At 38.4% G+C, this 22,278-nt stretch overlaps 1 protein-coding gene across 9 annotated transcripts in view; it reads left to right on the forward strand.

Annotated features, from left to right (window-relative positions):
• The window catches only part of RBMS3 (RNA binding motif single stranded interacting protein 3), a 713,047-nt gene that overhangs the window by 680,192 nt on the left and 10,577 nt on the right, over nucleotides 1-22,278 (forward strand). For all 9 annotated transcript variants that reach the window (XM_085051163.1, XM_085051162.1, XM_085051159.1 and 6 more), the window contains one exon: nucleotides 20,166-20,246. In XM_085051163.1, the coding sequence (XP_084907289.1) occupies nucleotides 20,166-20,246 (81 nt within the window). The remainder of the gene's footprint in view (nucleotides 1-20,165; nucleotides 20,247-22,278) is intronic.

The raw sequence follows: 22,278 nt of genomic DNA on the forward strand, positions 1-22,278 counted from the left end.
TTACCTCATGCATAATTTGAGATAAAAAGGGGCACTCAGTGCAACTGAAAAGCACCAGATTCAAAGCAGTCAACAGGGAACAAAGGACTTTTATCATGAAGGATTTAATCAATTTGCAGAGTTCACTGTCACTAAATATTATTGAGGCAAATAGGTTAGCAACCTTGAAAAACAGATTCAGCATTTCTATAAGGAAACATTTGTGGATGCAACAGCATTGTTGTGGAAGAATTCTTAAATTCACAGCATAGGTCAGACACCTGCTTGGGTTAGCAAGGAAAGATGTGCTCTTTTCTCTTTCTGGACCATCCTGAAATTCCAGACTTGTGTAAGAATTGGGCTGATCAGCTCTTGTGTAGATGAGAGTTGTTCCACTCATCTGTTTCAACATGGGTTCCATAGTCTGTGTTTGACCATAGCTGTTGTTAGACAGTATTTTTGAATGAATAGAGTTTATAAAATCACATTTCTATGGTGTTCCCCCTTATCTTCTGAGCTCAGCTTTACTTTCCTGACATTTTTTGGTAGTGGCTTACCATTTGCCTTTATGTGCAAGTGTGCCAACCTTCAAAGCCACTGCCTGTCATAGGCAGGAAAGGAAAATGTAAAAGGAGAATAAACAGAGATGGAGGGAATTCCACTTTTGGTCCAAGCAGCACTTCATCTGAGCCCAGCAGGTCAGTAGCTTTTATTCTGTGTTAAATTTCACCTTCATACGGCACTTCCACAAACGAACAAAGAGCTTTTGTTGAGGACTCCTTGCCTCTCTTTGAGGTATCAGCTACTGACTCAAAGTGACATTAGCCCAGATTCCCTTTCAGAGAAGGAATCAACTGCCTGATGGTGGTGATAAAAATACACATCAACACAAAGCAACAGTGATGGATCAGCAAAGCAAAAAGTATCAGCCAGAAAAGCCCAACTAATATAACTTCATTTTCATCATCAAAATAACCTCGTGCATATAATTAATTTGCAGATGACTTCACATAACTATGAACTAGAACATTTAGAGATTTGTTTCTCATATATTTTCTTAAATATGACTGCTGCAGTTCTATTTTGTGATTTCTAGGAGTGCCACTTGGTGAATTGGAATGCAGTTCAAAGCCACCTCTTCCAAGCATGTTGGGTTTTTTTTATTTAGTGATAGCCATGCACTGCATATGAACTTTTTTATTTTTCAGTAATGAATAGAAACTGAAAGCCATAAAACTGTAGTATCTGGCGTATAGTTAGGGATCTGCAGAACACTCCCCCACAAAAGGCTCACCTATAGTAATACTCCTATAATTTTTTGTTGATATCTCTGCTACAAGATGAACCAAGATTGTGAACTCATTTTGCTAACTACTAGTAGGTATTTTACCTAAAAACTTTGAATTTTAAGTGAAAAAAGATAATGTTCACACATTTTCTTGTGCAATTGTGCTGATGCTAAAAGTGACAGGGCAAGTTTGTGGGAGAGAAAGAATCTCTTTATTTAGCAGACAGGGAAGTAGAAGGGAGGAACAAATAATAGGTTAAAAAAACACTGAAAATAATTCTGGGTTTGAAACATCCTGCCACACCTACAATTGCCAAATTCAATAAAAGGGGGGAAACAAAAGTACTCTAAATGTCAAGTCTGTCATCTGTATTTTCTTGATGTGTTTCTCTTTTGTAAAAGTGTTTTCCATTTTTCAATCAAGAATAGGAGTCTTTGCCTTATTAGAATGAAACTTATTTTTATTGTCCTGTCTGTGTTTAAAGAAGGCTCAGGTAATTCTGACAGAAATTATGAGTATGGCTTCCCAGAGAAATATAAGTGGTGAAGACAAACTCTGTGGTGTCTCTGCAATACAAGGAAAATTTGAGGATCTTAGAGACCTGAAGGGTTTTTTTCAAAACTATGGCCATGTGAGAAGCAAGATGTTTCTCCCAGAGGGGCTGCTTCCACAGCTCTTCTCTGCCAAGAGCTGAGGGACAGATCTGTGGTCATTTCTCCACATGTCCAAGTGCACACAAACACAGACAGAAGTCTTGAAATCCTTGAAGAGGGTGTATCCTCAGTGGAAAAGAACAACATGATACATTACATGGGCAAACAACTAGTTTATCCTAAGTACTGTTGCAGTCTTTCACACAATATCGTTTCAGTCTAAGGTGAAGCACTTGAATTGTATCAACTTCAAACACAGATGTAAAACTTTAGCTGAAAGAAAAGGGGTGAAGGTGGAAGACAATAGTAGTTTATAACACAACATAGGTGCATGAAGGGTATCTATGGAAAGGAAAAGAAATTTTAGTGGTGCTGTCAATAAGGATATGAAAATAGAATAGGGAAAGCATAACTTTATTATGTTGCAGAAACTGGTAATATGTTAAGAGCTAGATTAGTGTTTGAAATGAAGCATAGAAAGTTCATTATTCGGGACATCTAGAACTCAAATGGGTTGAACACTTCAAAATTCACAGGAGGGACTTTGGGGTGTTGACACAAATCCAGAGCAGTGGCTAATAGCCTTTTTCATCTCCAACCTCTGTTTTTCATCACAAAGAAACATGGTTATTTTAGTTCTAAACAGGTAATATTCATTTAAGTACTGAGACTTCAGGAAATTATAAAAACTTTTTAAAATATTTGTTGAGCATGGTGTACCAGGACTCAGAAAAGAGCTGTGCATCAAAATTACATTTTATTTACGATGTCCAAGGTATACATAGTCAAAGAGTAAATATGTGTTGCAACTGACCATTTACAGCATCCTCTCACTTAAAAACATTTGGGACCAAGAGGTAAGATTGATTAATTTCAACGTGTTTTATAATTAGTAAATATACTGCTTGTTTTGGCTTTTTTCCTTTCCAAGGGAACGGTTATATTTTCTTAAGCAAAATGTTTCTGCTCTGAGCAGCAACCTTTGCATTACATTTCCCATCTTCTTTCATAAGGGAAATTTTACTTCCAGAGGCACTGGGACATCACAGAAGCACTGGATTGCAGATATTGCACTGTTTTGATAGGTGACATTCCCACACCATTGAAGACACATAAAATAGAGTTGAAAGTTAACTTAATCTGAAAGATGTTCAGAATTTTACGTATTTTAATCACAGAGATAACATAACCTGTGTATTGGACAAAGGCCTGGACCTGCAGGTGCTTGTAAAAATAATATTCCATTGAATTTCACTGCCTTTTCCCATATCATATCCCACTGAATTTCAGTTCACAGTGCCTTTTATAGTTAATCCACATGACTTATCAGATGGTTGGCAAACTGGTACCCTAAAGGTTTAAACTTCCCATAAGACAAATTACCAGTGCTTTTGAGGTATCTTTCTTATTTTGTTTTGGAAAGAGCAGCCTGTTCAGGGTTCACTCATTTGTGAAGCAAGGTTAAATGAAGGAGCTAAAGGTACAGTCTTCATACATTGTGTAAGACACTGGGATCCTGTATATGCAGGGATTTCAGCCTGAAGTTCTCAGAAAAGGATAAGCTTTGTTCAAATGATTTACAATTCCATAGGGAGCTGCTGATGGCAATAACCTCTGTGCCCTCTGATGGTATTTTATTATCCGTGAGTTATGGGTGATTCTGTGTCAGAGCTATGAGGCTGTAGAATCCTCTTGCTCCTAAAAGACTCAATTTGGGAGGAGAGTTCTGCTATACCTAGTATTTACTATGAAACAGCTCAGTCAGCACTTTTCATTGAGCTGTAGCAAGGGGTTTGAGAGCAGCTGTGTTGAGTGAATTTGGAAGTTTGTTGAATTGAATTGTTTTTCTAGCAAGGTGATGAACTGTTGAACGCAGCAGATTTCTGCTGTGTGGCAGAGGTGAGCTGCAGCACATCAGGATAGGTCCAGGGAACACTCACATCCCAGAGGCACATCCTTTCCTGGTCCCATGAAGGACTGCTCTATCCTTTGTGACTTTTTACGGCTTTTGAATGTGATAGGTACAACAGTATGCTTCTAATTTTGCCTTTTTAATATTAATAGTTGTAATACAGCAACAGACACTTTGTTAAGACTTTAGTATCTAAATGTCCAAATTATCGCGCATTTGCCAACCTCAAGTCCCCATTTTCCTTTGCTGTGTTTCCCTTGGAGGTTTCTCTTAAATCAGTATAATATTTATATGACACAAACTGATTTCACTGATGCAAGAACTTCATGCTCTTTGTGTTCTCTGGCTTGTGAACCACAGCTGTGTGCAGAGTTGGCAGTATAGCCCAAAGGTGCTATGATTTCCAAAGAGAGGTTTTTTTCAACCACTCAGACACCTGGCTGCTCCCTTCCTCCTGTTTACTGTCATTTTGCTCTGATGCCAGCCCTTTCCACCTAAAACACCTGCACTTGACTAAAAAATTAGTTGTATTTGTTCTTTTTTCAATGGCCATTTTTGACAATGCAAATCAGAGTGACAAAAATACAGTGACAAGGGGAAGTGAGAATTGGGCTATGATGGTATTCCCATGGATAACCTTACCTAGTTTATCCACGAAATCCAAATTGGTGCTCAAAATGTTAGTGTTCAAAGGTAATTTTTTAACAAAAGCTGTTTTTCTGCCTTTCTTTTAGCATGTAAGTGCTCCTACCTAGATTTAGTAGGACTGGTTTCCTCTGAAGATAATGGGCTCATCTCAGAATCTTTTGTTTTCCGGGAATAAATGGCTGTTCCATCAAAGTGGCCATAATTTGATTGATTGGTACTATTTTCCTATACACATTCTAGAAGATTATTGTATTACACCAAGTTTATCCTTAACTGAAAAATGCACATAGCAGCACCTTCAGATTTCCGTGATGTGTTATGGGACATAGGGCAATAGTTAGTAGCAAAAATTCCAGTGTATGGCAGCTGGTCGAAGAAGGAGGTTTCCTTATTTTATTTCTACCTGAATGATATTGAGAGCAGAAGACCACTGACCTTCCTGAAATGTTTATCCTTTGTTTAAAACTAAGAGTAACAGAGTTGGAAATCAGAAAATGATTGATGGAAAAACTTAAAGTAATTAATCTGCAACAGAAGGCAAAGAAAAGAATAATGCATTTCAAGGCTTATAAATCCACTTTTCTCTTTCATTAATTTTCATACAAATGTCATGAGCAGTGTTATATTTTCTTGTGTTTCAAAACAGAAAAATATGGCTTAAGCATCATGGCATCATCTTGAGTTTATTTTTAATATTAGGATTTTTGCTTTATTGTATACACTATTGGATATGTGTTCCAAGGGCTGTTAATATATATGATTGCAATTACAAGTCTGGCACAGAAGTGTAAAGTATTAGTGTCTCTGGTTTATAATTATTCTACAGAGATCTTTGCAGGCAGAGCTGATCCCATTGTAAACTAAGAAACTGCAGTACTTACCGATGGTTTGAAGCCCTTCTTTTTTAGACAGTTCAGTTTATGGAGCTGTGGAGTTTTGTGGAGTTTATGTGGAAGTATTTTAACTCCATCTGCACATGTCCTGCAGGTTTCTTCTGAACATTTCTTCTTTTTCTCTCTTTTTTTTTTTTCCGGAAGTACAAACTGTACAGGAGGGAATTTGTATCATTTGCTGTTCCTTCCAAACACAACAGGACTCCAGTCTTTCCAGAGTTGTCCTGAGGCAGAGAACAACTGACAAATAGCAACAGCAGCTCTTATATTGCATTTTATATTCTCAAGGCATTTTAAAAATGTTGATTAAACCTTATACCATCATTTAAATAAAAAGTTAATGCAAGGTCTTCAGTTCCCTTTGAGGTAAATGAACTACATACAATGTAGTCTTTCGTATAGTATGGACAGCAGCTCCTGCTCCAAACCCAGGGATGCTCAGTTGTACATTTAAGGCAAAGCCCAGAATCAGTTGTCATAAGCAACTGCCATAAGCTGTTCTGGTCAAGGCAGCTGAACTAATTGGCCCATTCTTCTCAGTAAGAAAAGAGAAGATTTTACCAGTTCTAGTTAGATTTGTCTTTACTGTCTAGCAGTGAAATTTAATTCCTTTTTGCTGAATAATCTGTAATAATCTGTAATAATCTGTTCTCTGTAATAATAAGAATGAAAAATATTTTTAAATAGAATTTTGCAGTTGACTCAGTGCTTGAAGTTCCCATAAAAAATTATGTCATGAATGTCAAATATATTTTGGCATTTATATTTCCCTGAGTTCACTAACAGTATGGACAGCTGTGTCTTGGTGGTTGTATTTAATGGTTTTAATCTTGCTCTGTTTTCATCTTCACTCTCCGTATAGTATTTCTCATGATCTTCACAACAAGCAAAAAGTTCCAGTCCTGAGGCAAGGATGGCAGTTAAGCAGATGATGTTTCAGTTCACAATTACCATTCTTTCAAGGCTGTTAGGGGATATTACAGCTGGGGAGGCTGGCAAACCATCCCCCCCACACACCCTCCCATCCTAGAATTAAATTCATTGTCCCTGACATCAGCCACTAAGAGAGAGGAATCTGCAACTGCCCTTATTCAGCTTTAGGAATAGCCAGTTCTATACTTTCTCAGTGTTAACTCTGCTAATTTGTATTTTAGCAGTGTGGCCTGTGAGTTCAGTATAACACTTGTATGTCAGCAGTGATCTGTCTTTGTAAGGTGAATCATGCAAAGTCCTATGGCTTTAAAGTGTTTATATAAATTTATTTGACAGAAAAATGGCCACTTTGTCATCTCTGTCATATTCTTGGACAAGGAAATGTGTGGTACAGTTAGGACTGTCCACTGCAAATATTTGCACAGCACTTAATCTTTTTTTCTTTTTTATACTGTGTATAAAAGGAAAGGAGAAAGGGAACATTATGCTGATCAGTGAGCGCCAGTGCAAAATGAAGATGTCTGAGCTTCCCAGTCAGTCCATGTGCCAGAGCCAGAAGTGTGTCCAAGAATCAGAATGGACAACCTAGGCTAGAAATAGATACTCTGAAACATTCTCCTGAGAACAATTCTCTGACTGGGCTGTGGCATTTAGAAGAGGCCAGGACTGCTTGCCTGTACAGGCTGGGGTGCATTTGTGCAGTATTTGTTCCTTTTCGCATGGTTGGAGCAGAGGGATCAGAAGAGTTCACTGAGAACTCCTGTTAGGGCCTGTGTGGAATATTTTAAATATGTGCCTTTAAAGAAAGCTAAAGATGATTGAATTTCAGTTTGATAGCTGTAGATGGGCTTTCTCAGCTGTGGTTCTTACGTTTTTTCCAGCGCTGCATTTTGCATCCATGCCTTGTCACCAATAACATTTAAGAGAAATACATTTCTTAGCATTGCCTCCTGATCTCCTGATGAAGGGAAGGGTTGAAGAAGTTCCTTTAAAGCACATGGGGAAAAGTGCTACAGTCTTTTTTTCTATTCCCAAGTAGATCTATCTGAAGCATTCCCAAGTATCTGTAAAGAGTCAGTGGTGTAAAAGCTAGACACCCTAAGACAGATTTTGGAGAGTGCAGGAGGCTGTCCTTCTTGCTGACCTTATCAGTGGTTACAGTTTTGCTGTCATTGACAGTAATGTTTCATAAATCTGGAATTCCGTTTGAGAGGGTGTCGTGTGGTAGATTTTTTTGTCAGTTTTAATGTTCATGAGTGATTTATAATATTCTGTGAAATTAATTTATTATTTAAAGTGTGTCTGCAACTCTGACTATGCACTGTGACACAATCTTGTTCTCTCTTAGAACAACCATCTCCAAGCTCTGTTAATTTTATTTGACATTTGAAGCATCTATCTTGTACCATTTTCAAGCTGTTACTATGCAGTCACTGAAAAATAAATGAAAAATTGTCTCTAAATTTTATATTTCATTCAGGTATAAATCTGAAAAAGTTCTATGCCAACAGGATTAAATATATAGGAATTGCTTATTGAAACATCCTAGAGGATATTCCAGACCTGGAATTTACAGATCCTTCTGTAAATTGAGCAGTACATCTCTTGGTACATTTTTTTGTTTCCTCTGCTTTACGACAAGTAGCTCACTGGTCAACAGCCTTTCCTTTCTCTCACTTTAAATGGTTTTTAAATGGGCTCTGCTGCAAAACCTTCCTTAAAGCCATTCATGACTTGGAATTTTCTCTTTCCTGTTTTCCCTTTGCCCAGCCTTGTCTTTCTTTATCTTGAATTTGCCTTTGGGGCCAGACTTGCCCATGTTTCTGAGCTGGATGCAAAGTTTCTCAACCCCTCTCTTCCGAGGTCTGCTCCCACCGCAGGGAAGCACAACCTCTTAGTGAGTGACACAGTAATACATTGCCTGGATGAGAGCTGACAGTGCTCTGAGAAATATGACAGTACCTCTGCCCTTGATCAGGCTTCCCATTTGAAAGTTTTCATTTTGGTAATTACATCCTTCCCAGATAGTAGCCCTAGTCATTGATCATACTAATATCATTATAACTGATTCCCGTAAGTCACCTTTTAAAGACACTTTCTATGGTTTCTTTTCCCCCTATATCTTCTTCCTCTGCAGTCACAGGATAAGACTTTTTCTGTCTACCCTTCATCTGATTGATTAGAAATGCCAAATACTTCCTTTACGTATGGCCTGGTAATATACACATCACATTTCTTCCCTTGGGATCTTAATCAGAACAAGTAATGGCCTTTAGCTTTTCTCATTAGCAAAATGGAAAAGCACCATACCCAATCCATTAGAAATACAGCATTGTAATATGAATTTATAGGAAAATGGCTGCATGCCAGCAGACATGGAGTGAGTTTACCTTAAAGGATTTTCAGGGAAAAAAAAGAAAAATAGAGAGAGAGAGAGAGAGAGAGAGAGAGAGAGAGAGAGAGAGAGAGAAAGTCACCCTTTCTGTCTGGCTAGCAAACATTTTGAGCCATTACTTATCATGCCTGTCTGTCAGGCATTTTGCTGTTGTTCCTTAAGTGCTGTTTGGACATCTCTGTCATATAAAGGGCATTCATAAGGACGAAATATGGGTGTTTGCACATGTATTAATGTCTTCCCCAATGTTGATTTCCTTCCTGGATTATTCTCCTCATAATCTTCAGTATTAGAGAGAGGGGAGGAATTTGGGAAGATTTTGTTATTTTTCTTTGCTTCTAATTTTTCACAGAGTGTGCTAACCTGAAAAAAATGTGTCAAGAGGAACCATTACAGCATATGCGTGTATCAAGCTGAGACTGCTGCCACGATTTTTTTAGCCCTGTCTAAAACTATTTACAATCAGTACACTGAGAGCAAGGACAAGACTGATTAACAGGGTTTTTCTCCAATGATGTGAATTGCATTTTACTTGGCCTGGTCTTTATTAGCCCTAAATATTATTAAAATTCATACACCAGCACTGAAAACTTTCAGTGCTTATATTTTCCAGAACTGTAAGAAGGTGTTAAAGCACAAATCCATACCAAAAGATAATTGCACATAATTTGAATGCATGTGAGCTGACTCTGTCTCCTTTGGAAAACTAGCACTGAAAGAACACAAAGAAAAGCCTTGGAATGCTGCTGTTCCGACAGCACTAAGACACATCTGTTTTGCTGGCCCCTTCAAGCATTGCTCATGTTATTCCTGGTAAAATAAGTACTAAGCACGCCCATAAAGCTCTGTTTAATAGTGTCTTATGAAAAATGAGCACTTGCACTTTTCTTTTTTTTCAAACAAACCTCAGGTCTCCTATGTGTTAAGTTGCTCACCTGTACAAAGTGAGAGTCAAAGCTGAAGCATCAGGCTGGTGTTCTTGGCTATTTCAGTTATGGTTCATCAGCTGTGTTGATCACACTTTCCCAACAATACAGAGTGTCCCAGTACTAGGTTAAGAAAATAGTACAGTGAAATATTATGAAAGACCTGCAGTAGTCAAAAATGGGAGGCATTCTAAAGGGACTTCTGTAGGAGGCAAATTACTGATTAGGTGACAAGACAGGAGGGATAAGGCAAGGAGGGATGAGTAGTTTTTAAAGCATTGGGTTTTTTTTTCCTTCTTTCATTTTCTGTTTTGTTCTTCTGATGGTTTTTGGGGGTTTTTGTGTGGTTTTTTTGTTTGGTTGATTGCTTTTAAATTTTTTTTATATATCTTTCCTTCATTCTTCCTTCTCCCCCTCATCATTTGGATGAAACAATGACAAATTAGGAGTCTGTGTAGGTTTTACCATGCAGTGACTTTAGGAGCTCAACATTGTTAGCAGATCATTACATGGCAGATAAGCTGATGACATAGCAGAATAGTTCAGTCCATTCTGCAAAAGACAAGGTTTCTCCTTTGCTTTTGCAGCCCTGTTGCTGAAATGATCTGATGTGTCTCAGAGATCCTCCCACAGCTGATAATTAATTAAATACTTAATGGCAAACTGTAATGTTCTTACTCAATCACAGTAGGGCATTGGCTTTAATTTTAAGGGGATCCTTCTCCCATAAGAATTTCAAGAGTTTGTGGAAAGTGGGAAAAGGAAGTCTTTCCCAAAAATGCTTAGTAGTACCACCTTCCACAGCCCTGCCATGTAAGCAAAGCTAATGATCATGTAAATACATTTAAAGATTTTGACACAACCATTTTTTTGCTAATGAGAAGCAATACTTTGTACTGCATCACTTTAAAACACATTAAATGTCCTGAAGTTGGCACCACCTTTTAAAAGTTAATATTCTCTATTATACCCACCCTGTCCAAATGTGAATATGGCTGATCCTTTTGCTGAAGCTGCAGATAGAAGAAGAGTTGGCTGAGCAATATTCATGGTCTCCAGTTTGTGGGAAATTAATCTTATGAAATTCAGTTTCATTCTCATTCATCTTTTAAAAACTGAGAACAAACCAGAAAGAGCCTCCCTTGAGCCAGAAATTCCAAACAAAATTTAATTTTCAGAAACAATGCCTCATGGTTTTCCCAATACAAAATATAATCTGCAAGACCTTGGCAGCTGCCAACTGCTTATATGTTCATCTTGGTTTCTGTCAGCTTTCAGGCAGCAGCTGCAAAACACTCCCAGGATTTCATGTTCCAGAGCAGCCTCACCATGTCCGATGCTTTGGGCAGCCTTCCAGACCTCCTAATGGGTCAGCTTACAGGTCTGCTTACTGAGGGCTGGATTAGTCTGGCAGCCAAGTCAGAAAACCCCAGGAATGTTGCTTTGGGGAGGCAACTTGGAGGGATTGTCCTGGAAAAAAAGCAGGGTACTGGCTTGAAGACTGAGGAGGGACTGCCAGTTTCCAGGTGTATAGGAAGAGGTAAGGACGTTCCAGAGCTTCCCATGAGGTCCCATAAGGAAGCAGGGCTCTTGGAGCTTCCAACCTCCCTACTCAAGCACACCAACTCCCCTGCCCTGCCCTGCCCTGCCCTGCCCTGCCCATGCCTCCCTTCCCACAGCACTGTCTTTCATTATAGTTAGCCAAATATTGTGGATTCTAGGGATCTTCTAGAGATAAAGGACTGAGCAATACCATGCTACAGCTGATGTTAACAGTATCCAAGGTATACACTGGTGGTATAATTCTATTATCTTACTACCTTTTGTCTGTTCAGCATGACTCCATTTTCATGCAGGAGGTGTTGAAATTCATTATGTTTCTAGCATAATTGGAAATACTAATATTCAGGTGGCCTTCTGTCTGTTTTTACTGTTCTTTTTGGTTTAGTTTAGCTTCTAACTAATTGTCCTGGCTTTCATCTGCTTCACTCTTGGACAGCTGGCCCATGAGCCCACTTTTATCCCTGGTTAGAAAGAGCAATGCAAAGTTCATGTGATGATTGATGAGCAAGTGCTATTTAACAAGTCTAAGCAGTTCTCCTTTAAACAACTTCATCCATACAGTATGGACATTTGCACACAGTACTCTGGTTATCTTTGGACTCTTCAAAGTCATGGAGATTTAATAGCATCTAGAAGACATGTTTACCTCTAGAAAACAATTATTTTTTCATATAAATGGATATAATATTAATAATAGTTTCATGTGCTCTTATGTTGAGAGCTTCACCAATACATCTTTTTTTATTTATGTTGAAAATATTAAAATGTACAGCTCAGTCTTCCTTCATCTTACTACCAGCCACTCATCAGGGACTAATTGAAAGAATTGCAGTTAGATGGAAATTTCTATAACTTTCCAACTAAGGGAGTGCATAGGGATTTGTTTTTTAGATCAGGAGCCACAGTTATAATTCCACTGCATCACCCCATTATTCTTCAGTATACAGGATCTGAAAGAAGAATATAAATGTGACAGAATCTCGGTGATTACTGACTCTGGTTGACCAAGACTGATGCAGTATACTCTTATGTTATGATACAGTCACTATACCCTGCTTTTATTTAGGGTGCTGCAGACAAGTCTGTAATAAATCATGCACTAACCTATGCTCAAAAAATTGCCCCAGAGAGCTCATAATGTGCATTCATAGAACAGGTACATAGAGGGTATTAGAAAAAAAGAAAGTTAAAAATGCCTCCTTTATAGAGAAATGGGTAAGAACTGAAGCATTAAGGAAGTACAACAAATCGCCAGAGTCTTGTTCTTTGTTTTAAGCATCTTCTTCTTGCAAGAGTCTTCCTCTCTTGCAAATGTATCCATCAGACACATGGCATGATTCAAATTATTCAAAAAAGCAATTTTCACATCTTGGGGCTATTCATATATGCAGTCATACATGGAGAATCAGTTTACATTTCTGTACAGGCCCCATGGATCCTCACCTACAATGGAGGCTTTGTCAGAAGGAAGAGTGAAAATATGGGCCTAGGTACACTCACATGGACTGCAAGGATCATTGACACCCTCAGGTCAAGCTCCTAAAAGAAGTTGCCAATTAAAGATGCAATCAGAATGGGAACTTATTTTCACATCCTGATGAGTTTTTATCCATTTTTGCCCTTTTCACACATTGGTGAGATATCTAGTAGTGGTTTGAGACTTACTGAGTTCATAGTGCCAGCCTTTAGACTAAAAAGTGGTTAAAGTAAATGAGCCATTTTTTTTTTATTTATCTGCTTGTACCGCTTGCATTTACTATAGTTTTTACAAAATGTATGCTAGTGAGAGCATGGTGCACAGCTGTATGTGGGGATCTGGCATTTCTTATATTTGTTTACTCTAAGTAGTCTTTATCTGATTACTCCTGATCACTCTGCCTCAGTAGCAGGGCTGAATTTCAGAAAAAAGAAAAGACCTGTTAGCTATGGGGGAGGGTGGGGGGGAAGGGCAGGAAGAGCTCATCTACACTTTTTCTTCTATACCTTTGTATTACTCTGATTTCCAAAGATAGGGATTTGTGAAGGATGTTTAGAACTCCTGAAGAGAAAAGGAGATTAGTTTGCAAATATAGTTCTTGAAGTTATTATTCTCTCTACCTTCATTTAACTTGCTCAGAGAATTAGGTAACATCTCATTAGGAAGGTTGAAAGGGAATTGATAGCCAGCATTCCTAAATACATTTGTATTACTGAGCAGCAGGGAAGGAATGTTAAATCCGGTAAAGATTTCTATTCTCTGCCTGAACAATGAGTGCAGTGGCCCAGCGATGGGATTCTGTTGAATGACAGAGCTGTTCTTGATAGGACTAAGGTAATTGTGTGGTAAAATGGAATTACATTATTATATTTTAGGCCTGGCTCATAATTATTAGCAAAATTATTGTAATATATGCAAAAACTTCGTATCATTTATTCTCCCATTCTTTAATTGGGAGAAAGTGAAATTAATAACAACCATTGAATAAGTACAGGATTGAGCTGGAAAATGAGAATGCTTCTGGGTAGGAAAAGATATTTTAAGTTTAAAGTGAAAGCTGTGGCAGCTGGATATTGTATTTCATTGAACTGCCACTGGCGCTGATGAACTAGATGATCCTTTTCTCTTCCTGAGATCCTGTGTCTCCATGCCAGACCATGGGATAAGAGGACACAGCAAGACAAAGTTCTTTTCTGTTAGAGAACAGGGTGTTTTCAAATGAGAAGGTGGAACCAGAGAGAAAAAAGCAGCAGTTTTATTCTGTATTTCATTAAAGTTATAACCACTTGACAATGGTCAAAGAGAGATGCAATTTTTATTCTTTGCAGGGAAAGAGATTTGAAAGTGGGAGGGCAAGTTTCCTTCATGGGATAAAAAAAAAAAGATTATAAAAATAAATTCAGCCAACAGACTCATTTCCTTCAGTTTTCCAGCAATGCAAATGTTTTCACATAATTCTGTTAGTGATGCAGTGTCTAGACTTCTCAGATGGCTTTAAAAAAAGGCAGAAACAAACCCTGGCATAAATTCTGGGAATCCTGAAAAGCTAAGTCATTATCACTGTGCTATAGCTCATACGGTGATATGAAGCCACAAACAGTCATTGAAGACCAGATTCTGGAATCCTTGCTTATTTAAGATACATGGTTTAGCATTTGCTCATGTAAAACATCCCATTTAATCTTCCTTCTGCAGGCTGTGGTGGTATAAATGCTTACCAGCATATTCTGGTACAAGGTTTCTGCAGTTTGGCTCTCACCTTGACTGAAACGGCTCTGTGCCTTCTCAGGAACATGGAGGCTGATCATATAAGGAAAGAGATCTTTGATTTTGGCAACAGATATGCATTGATATGAAACCAAACACAACATCAGGAAAGAGCATTGCACATAGAATTTATAAAAGGCTTCTTTAACATTTTTTCTTTGCTCATTGGCATTTGTCCTTAGTAAGTCTACTCATTCTGAGTGTTGTTTGAGGTTTCCAGATTTACTGCAACCTATCTGTTACTATCTTATTTCGTAAATTTGTTTTCTTTATACCAGGAAACAAATTAATCGTTGATCAGATTATTAGCTGCTGTCAGTCTAAAATCTCACAGTACTCATAGTGACCAAGAGAGTTAATGTATCTGCAGCAGCCTCCATCTAGTCACAGCTGTGCTATTTTATAGGCAAGTAGGCCTATAAATAGAACTGAACTTTAGGGTGGTTTCTTATACATTCTGTTAATGATGGCCGTCAGAATTTAAACAGAGTGTGCAGCCAAAATCTTCTGGTGATGTAAATGAAATAGTTTGGTCTTGCAAGAGGCACTCTCTCAGGCACTGTCTCAGCTGAAATTCAGTAACTAATGGCTGGTGTAAGGGGTGTTCACTATGTACCTCAGCTGCTGGGCAGTTGCCTGATTCTGCATTGCTCTGGGCCTGAGAAAGGCAGAGTAGGGGCTTTTTAGGGCAGATGAATAAATGGGCATTACCTGTGCCACAGTCTCAGTGTAAAAGCTCCTGTAAATTCCCTGCAGGTGACTCAGCTCCACCTTTGAAGGGTAAACCATATTATGCCACTGCAACATGCTCCCTCACTCTGCCAGGCACAGGCAGCTGCCTTCCTCCTGTTTTTTTATTTCCCACTGCCTGTCACCTTTATGGGTTTAGTGTTTGCTGCAGGCTTAACACCATTCTTGCTGGAGCCAGGCTGGGACACCCCGCTGTTTGCAGATCTCTAAGAAGTGATGTTGCTATCTGAATTAAACATGATGCTTCTTGAGCAATCTGATTTTGTCCCCTTAGCCCACCTCCTCATTTGTTACCGCCCCATATTTAACTCTCTGTAGTCACAGAGGGTAGTATCTGAAAGGAAAGCAGAGGTGTAAGTGTACATTAACACTCTCATTTTCTAGCTATATATTTTGTCACACATTTAAGTAGTTTCAAAATGGCAAAGAACAAAAACCCCATTGGAAAAAATGTGAGTAGAATTGTTAATGTAGCATGTAGACTAAATTGGTACCTGATAAGTGCAGTCTGAATTAAGCAGTTGGGCATCATAAAGCATGAATTATATTATAATACTGCACATCTTCAGTGCTGAGAACATGCATTCTCTGTACTGTATGAAGAAAACAATAGCTTACAAGCAAATTAAGAGCATATTGCCAACAGCAATGTAGTCATTCTCTGTAGTAGAAATTACCAGCTTTTAAAGGATCAGAGTGCTGAAAAAAGCTCCTATATAACCTCTAGATCCATCATCTGTTCCTGCAGAGTCACTATTCATTTTACTGTTAGAAATAAGCAGCTTCTACTTTTAGACCCACAAAGCCTGTACAGTTGCAGGAGAATGAAGGGTGCTTTCTTCTGCTTTGCACATACCTTGTTGAATGACCGATCACATTATAGCTCAAGAATCTTTAATCCTGATGGAAACACATGACAAAGAAAGGATGCATCTGGGTTTTTCAGATTCTCTCATTTCACTGATCTTAATACTAATATTTAGTGGATTTAGCTCATGAGCTGAGCACGTGAGTTGTGCTGTCTCTGTTTCACACACATGCGTGGATAAAGAACTGTAGTGAGTGTGGGTCATGGAGAAAATAAATCTCAGTGATGGTCTTCTGACACAGAGGTCTTCTTTGTTTGCCATCTGCCTACTTCCAAGTTACATGAGTTTCTTGAGGTAGAAGGGAAGCCATATACAAAGTATGTACGTTTACAGGAACTGTGATCCAAATGGAGCTGCCTTACAACAGAGTACACCAGATCAGGGATGTCCCTAGACCAGAATTTTCATGCTGGGTGATCTTAAACTGTGTAGATATAAAATGTTTAAATTTTCTTTAAATCTCAGAATAATTTCTGAAGCTCTTTTTGACCTCCCAGCGTGGGCTCTACTTACTTTAACACATCCAGAGCAAATTTTTTTATAGAAGAGCTAAGTAAGGGCTATTCTATAGCCAGGGAGACTGGCTATAGGTACCCAGGGAGAGACACAAATTCCAGTGGCCTCAGTGTGTGTTGATTATGGAAGATACTGAAGAGCAGTGTTCAGGAAGCTTTTTGCTAAACAACTAACTGTGAATATTCATGACAAGGAATTCAACTCTTGCATTATCCAAACCCATTGATGTAAGCATCAACACTGACATTGTGCCTTAGCACTATGTAATCTTTATTTATCCTGTGAGATCAGAGAATTAGGATTATGTAGTTCACAAAGGAAAAAAATACATGTAAACTTGATTGAGCTACTGTCGGTTGTAATAAAAATTAATCTGTCTCCTTTTTCATTACACTGTTAGTAAACAAACTAAGCTGAAGCAGCTTTTCAGCACTAGGCTTGCCACCAGGGCAGACACTCCCAAATTCATGTGGTCTCATCTGAGGCTCCCTGTGCTGCGTGTGAGGGGACTTCAGATACTAGACACCAATTAGATGTCTCTGAGAACTAAGCTGTATAGTTGTCCTTTATAGGTTGGTAAAGATTTTTACAGAAGTCTCAATGAATCCTTAAATGAGACCCTGGAGACTGGGAATCAGTTCCAAGCCCCAGTTACATATTTAGTTATTGACCCAATAGCTCTTTCCTGAAATGTTGAGGGTATCTTTACATTCATCAGGACAAAGACATTAAATATGTTTTGATATTCCACTGGAGGACACAATACATGTACCTGTAACACAGACCTCTGCTGCTGTGTGGTCCAGGGCCAGTTGTTAATCACCACTTCTCTGTATCACTGAGCCTTGGCTAAATTTTCCTAGGACCAAATTCTTTGCCACAAGTACTATGACTTCATTTGTGCCATTAGTGGAACTAATTTGACCCACTACATTTTTCTTTTTAATTGTGAAACTCTAAATTTATCAAAAAAATTGATCCACCATTAGAGCAGACATTTAGACTAGCAGAATGTTATATGCAGGGGAGAAGTCACTCTCCTACAGTTCTCCAGGGAGTCTGGCAAGTAAGTGCATAGTTTGGGTCTCCAGTGCTTTAAATCACTGCTGTTTGGCTAAAATCAGTTAATATTCTTGTAAAAAAATTAAACCAGGAGAGTGTGGGGAGGTGTGAGTATCTGAAAAGACTGGGGCAAGCAGCCTTTGGCCAGAGCCACCAGTGACCTTCAACAGCAGTTTTCCCTGAAGATTGTCTAGCAGTGAAAGAAGCAACATGATGTTGGCTGGAAAGTAAGATCAGGATCTGCCTCAAGGGAAAAAAAAAAAAGGAATACAGTAAGAAACTGCACAACTACTGAGAGCAGCTCTTTTAGAGTCAACGAAGATATCAGTTAATTCCCAGACAGTTTCAATTGTTGTGCTACAGAGCACAATGCCAAAGGATTTTGCAAAAAAATGGAGTGGTCTGAATTAAAAAGTAGTTGAATAATTTGATATTTGTGTATTAATATTTGTATGGGTTTGTGTGTAAGGTAAGGGAATGGGAGACAGCTGCATCTTGCAATAGTCTGGGTGTTGCTCTTCCACTAGGTTCAAGGAAGAAATCAGAGGAAGTTCAAGTTGAATGAGAGCACTTTATTATTTAAATTAACACTTTTAATTAAAATCTATATCTATTTGTCCAAGTGAAGCTAGACTGCATAGATGTTTAAAACCCTTGCAGGTCTTTGCAGAAGTCTAAGAATGCATGCTTCAGGTTAATGTTAAATATTGACACATTTAGAACAATGCTACACAGCAGATGTCTTCCCAACATGTGAGGGCAACATTGCAAGGCAGAATGAATGGAGCGGAAGCAGCTCTGGAACACCCTGCTGTAACATTCTCATTAGCTCTTCATCTGTAAGGCAGGAGAATAGCCCAACTGTACTGAGTACAATAGGGATAGTTGGCCTAGTGCTTTTGGTGGGTTAGCCTTCATAAAAAGCACAATTGAATTCAATTCTCTTTCTGAAGAACAAGGGAAAAGAGCTGCAGAAAAACATGGCCTGATAAAGGCACACAGGTACTGCGGGCACTCCTGACTCTTTGCTAGACTTAAGGAAAGCACTGTGAATTTGGAGGAAAATATTGTAATGGCTCTCAATACCATATGCTGCTCGTATTGCAAGTATACTTTCTATGTCATATATGATCCTCACTTGCTTAAACAGAAAACAATTTCACTTGAATACTTTTTATTTTATTCTACTTGAAAGAATACTTCAGAGTTTAGCTGTGAGATTCTTACATATGCTTTTGTCATTTCCAAGGCCTTTCTCCAGCATTGCTGCAGTCTGCACCCCACTTTGCAATTTCGTAATGCATGTTTGTGACAGGCATATCAAACCATTCAGTTAGTTTAGAATTGAGGTGAGAGAGTGCTTTAAATGTAAATTTTACTATAAACAGCAGAATAAAATCTTGCAAGCACTTCCTAGCTCTGCCAGGAAGCAAAGCTATATTTAACTCATTTTAAAATTCATCAAATGCATTCTGGGCTGATTCAGATCTTTGGTGTGTCTTTGAAGATAACATGCAGTGGAAGTGTCATACAGTCAGTTGGGGGATTGGGCACATTCTGAAATTCTTGTCAGTGAAGACATGTAGTTAGGACTGGATTGTAGAAAGAATAGTACATACAGATCTGAGGACTGAATCTCAATACTTTATTTGAAAGTTTGAACAATGACTGTTGCATTCAGTTCAAGAGCTTTTTGAGAAGTGCTGTATATCAAGAGATTAGTGCCATAACAATGGCAAGATTCACATGCATACATGAATTTTAAAAAATATTGTCTTGTATTACTTGGGGGAGACAGTATTTCAGAGACGCTAATACAAATTGTTGCTATAATAATAATAATTTGCACAAGTTTCAAAATGCATACCAATGATCCTTGGATAGTAAGAATAAGCCATATGAATTTAGCTAAGGTATCTGTGTACAGAGGGAAAATCTCCAGATCTCCTCTCCTCTTCCTTTATTTCTCCTGTCTTAGATTGCACCTATCTGCAGCTTTGTATCCTTGTAAGCTCAACTACTGCTGTTGATGGGGTTAAATACAGATTAGAATAAACCTCTCAAATTTCATGCTCCATATTTTGTAGATGTCTTTAGGTAAGGTCAATAAGACTCCAAAACATGATTTAGACTGATTTGTATCTGTAATCACTTTGTACATATATAGATATACATTTATATGTATACACATATATATATGTATATACGTGTATATATCCTGCTATCATGTCTTCACTGGGATTTTTGTAAGTACATATAGGAGTGTCTCAGTTTTAGAAAACTATCTGCTATCACTGAGATGTTTACTAATGCCTGTATTCAGATTTGACCTGACTTTGAAGTTCAAGATTACATTTTTTAATAGCTGGGTAAGTTGTACCATTACCTAAAGACCTTAATTAAAAGAAATAATATGCTACACACTCACTAAAACACTCTGAATGGGAAATTGAAATAGTATCATGCTTCTGACATGGTTTTATGCATCTTAATTGTGGTTTTCTACTGTTCATTTGCTTTTGATTTGTTCTAGTACATGACTGCTGCTGCACCTATGCAAGGGACCTACATTCCCCAGTACACTCCTGTGCCTCCAACAGCTGTCCCTATTGAAGTAAGTTTATCTCCATCCATGAAACTAGAGTGAAGGGGGAGCAGAACTCTTGTCTATTACGCCTTCCTGCACCTCTGGTTTGAAAGGGGCCTAAAGTTTCTTTATGGAGTGGTGGCTGGAAGCTTCCAGCTTTTTTAATTAGGAGTGCACATTTCTTTCTCTTTTTGTTTTCTTTCTTTCCTTTTCCTTCTTTTTTCTAACCCCTCTTTTTATTTTTTTAAAATTGTTTGCAAGGGCTCTTGTTTTGTTTTGTTGTACAGCAGGACATGGAATAAAACATCAGTGATTATGACTATTTTTTCCCCATGTACTTGGGAGGGAGATGGGAAGAGACAGGAAAACAAACCCAGCAGGCAGACCACGAAACCAAAAGAGATTTCAAGAAGAGAAGATTGCAAGAGGGTTTGATGCGGTCCTTAGCAAGCATAGGTAATTGCTGAAACATTTAGCCACCAGAAAAAGTGATTGAGCAATGGAAACCTTCCTCTTGTATATACAGACGTGGAGGATGCTGCACTGACTGAGTGCTTTTCATCCTTGAGGAAGGATTCGCTCCCTCCCTCCTTGGGGCTGAGTCATGCTGATGACAGTCTAATGAGTAAGTATTTACTCAACCCTGTAGACCACAAGCTGCTGGGAGAGCGTCAGCTTGGCCTCCACTTCTGTGAAGCTTCATAAGGGCAACTGAGCACAGCGAGAGGAGGGAGCCTTGGCATCCTCTTCCCTGTGTGTTTCTCTTTGGCACTACCCTCTTATTAACAACTTCTGCCCTGCTCTGGGGTAAGGCAAGGAGTGCCAGGGTCTCTGTACTTCTGTCTTCGTCTGTGTGGACTTTGGATTTTGTGCTGTTACTACTCTGTGCTTTGAGGATGCAAGTTAGTGGTACTGCTGACATGCCTTCACCAGCAGTCAAGTGGGCTTATTCTTTTTTCTCCTAGTTCTTTGCAATCATTCCCAGATAAGGTCCCACAGGAAAGCCTACTACTATTCTGTCATACTGAGCTGGCTGTGTTTCAGTCTTTTTTGCCTGGGTATAATTTTGCCCTAATTCTCATTTGTTTGCAAATGCACTATGGGTGCCTCTTTTCAATTGCCATTCTTAAGTATAAGTCAGGCAGATACAAATCAAATTGAATTGAATTAAAAGGAGATGGTGGGGTGGAGACTGGTTCATACAATGGGATTGGCTGCATACCATGCTGACCTGTACAAATGAAAATTAAGGTTAATTTAAATTACTTGTTGAGTCCTTCTCCCCATCAGTTGCTAGTATATTCAAGCTTTCTAAAGTAATTTGATGTTATAATTATCTACTATAAGAATCAAACTATTATCTGAATCTGTAGCCTGTTTTGCTCTTATCCAGTGATGATGATTATTGTTAATGTCTGTCTGTATTCATGTAGCATCATGAACCAGGACCCTACCATGCTGGATGCTCCACAAGCAGAGACCAAAAAAAATAGAGTCTCTGCCCCAGAGAGCTTACAGTCTCAAGATGAGATGGACAAAAGCAGAAGGATAAAGACAAGGAAGTAGACAGAAAAAGATAATACTGGCAGTCTGCTAAGCAATAGATATGAAGAATTTCTGGAAAAACGAAACTGATATTTTAACAGATGTTTTAAAATAAACTACCTGTTGTTTACATGAGACTCAAATAAAAACAAAGCAAGTGCTTTGTGCTCCCTCTTCTGGCTCTGTTGTGTGCAATAGAGTAATAAAGCATGTTCCCTGAAGAGACTTGCTATTCATGTGCACCAACACACCAAGCATCAGAGTAAAGAAAGTGTAGGTTACTTTGAAAGCATACAAAAAACTTCAACCAAGTATTATTCAGACTGTCTAAATAGGATAAGAAATTGTGCATAATGTTAAATTCATGAATATAATCTTTTGTGCGTTTATTTATCTGCTTTTTGCAAACATATAAACAAAACAAAACTTCATTGGAGCTTTGACTTAACAGATTAAAGTCTTTAGTGTAAAGCAAATTTATTTTTGAAGGGAGCATGCATAGAAACAGTGCGTA

This window comes from Lichenostomus cassidix, chromosome 2 (genome assembly GCF_008360975.1).
Source record: "Lichenostomus cassidix isolate B80296 chromosome 2, HeHo_3.0, whole genome shotgun sequence".
In the NCBI taxonomy this organism is placed as follows: domain Eukaryota; kingdom Metazoa; phylum Chordata; class Aves; order Passeriformes; family Meliphagidae; genus Lichenostomus; species Lichenostomus cassidix.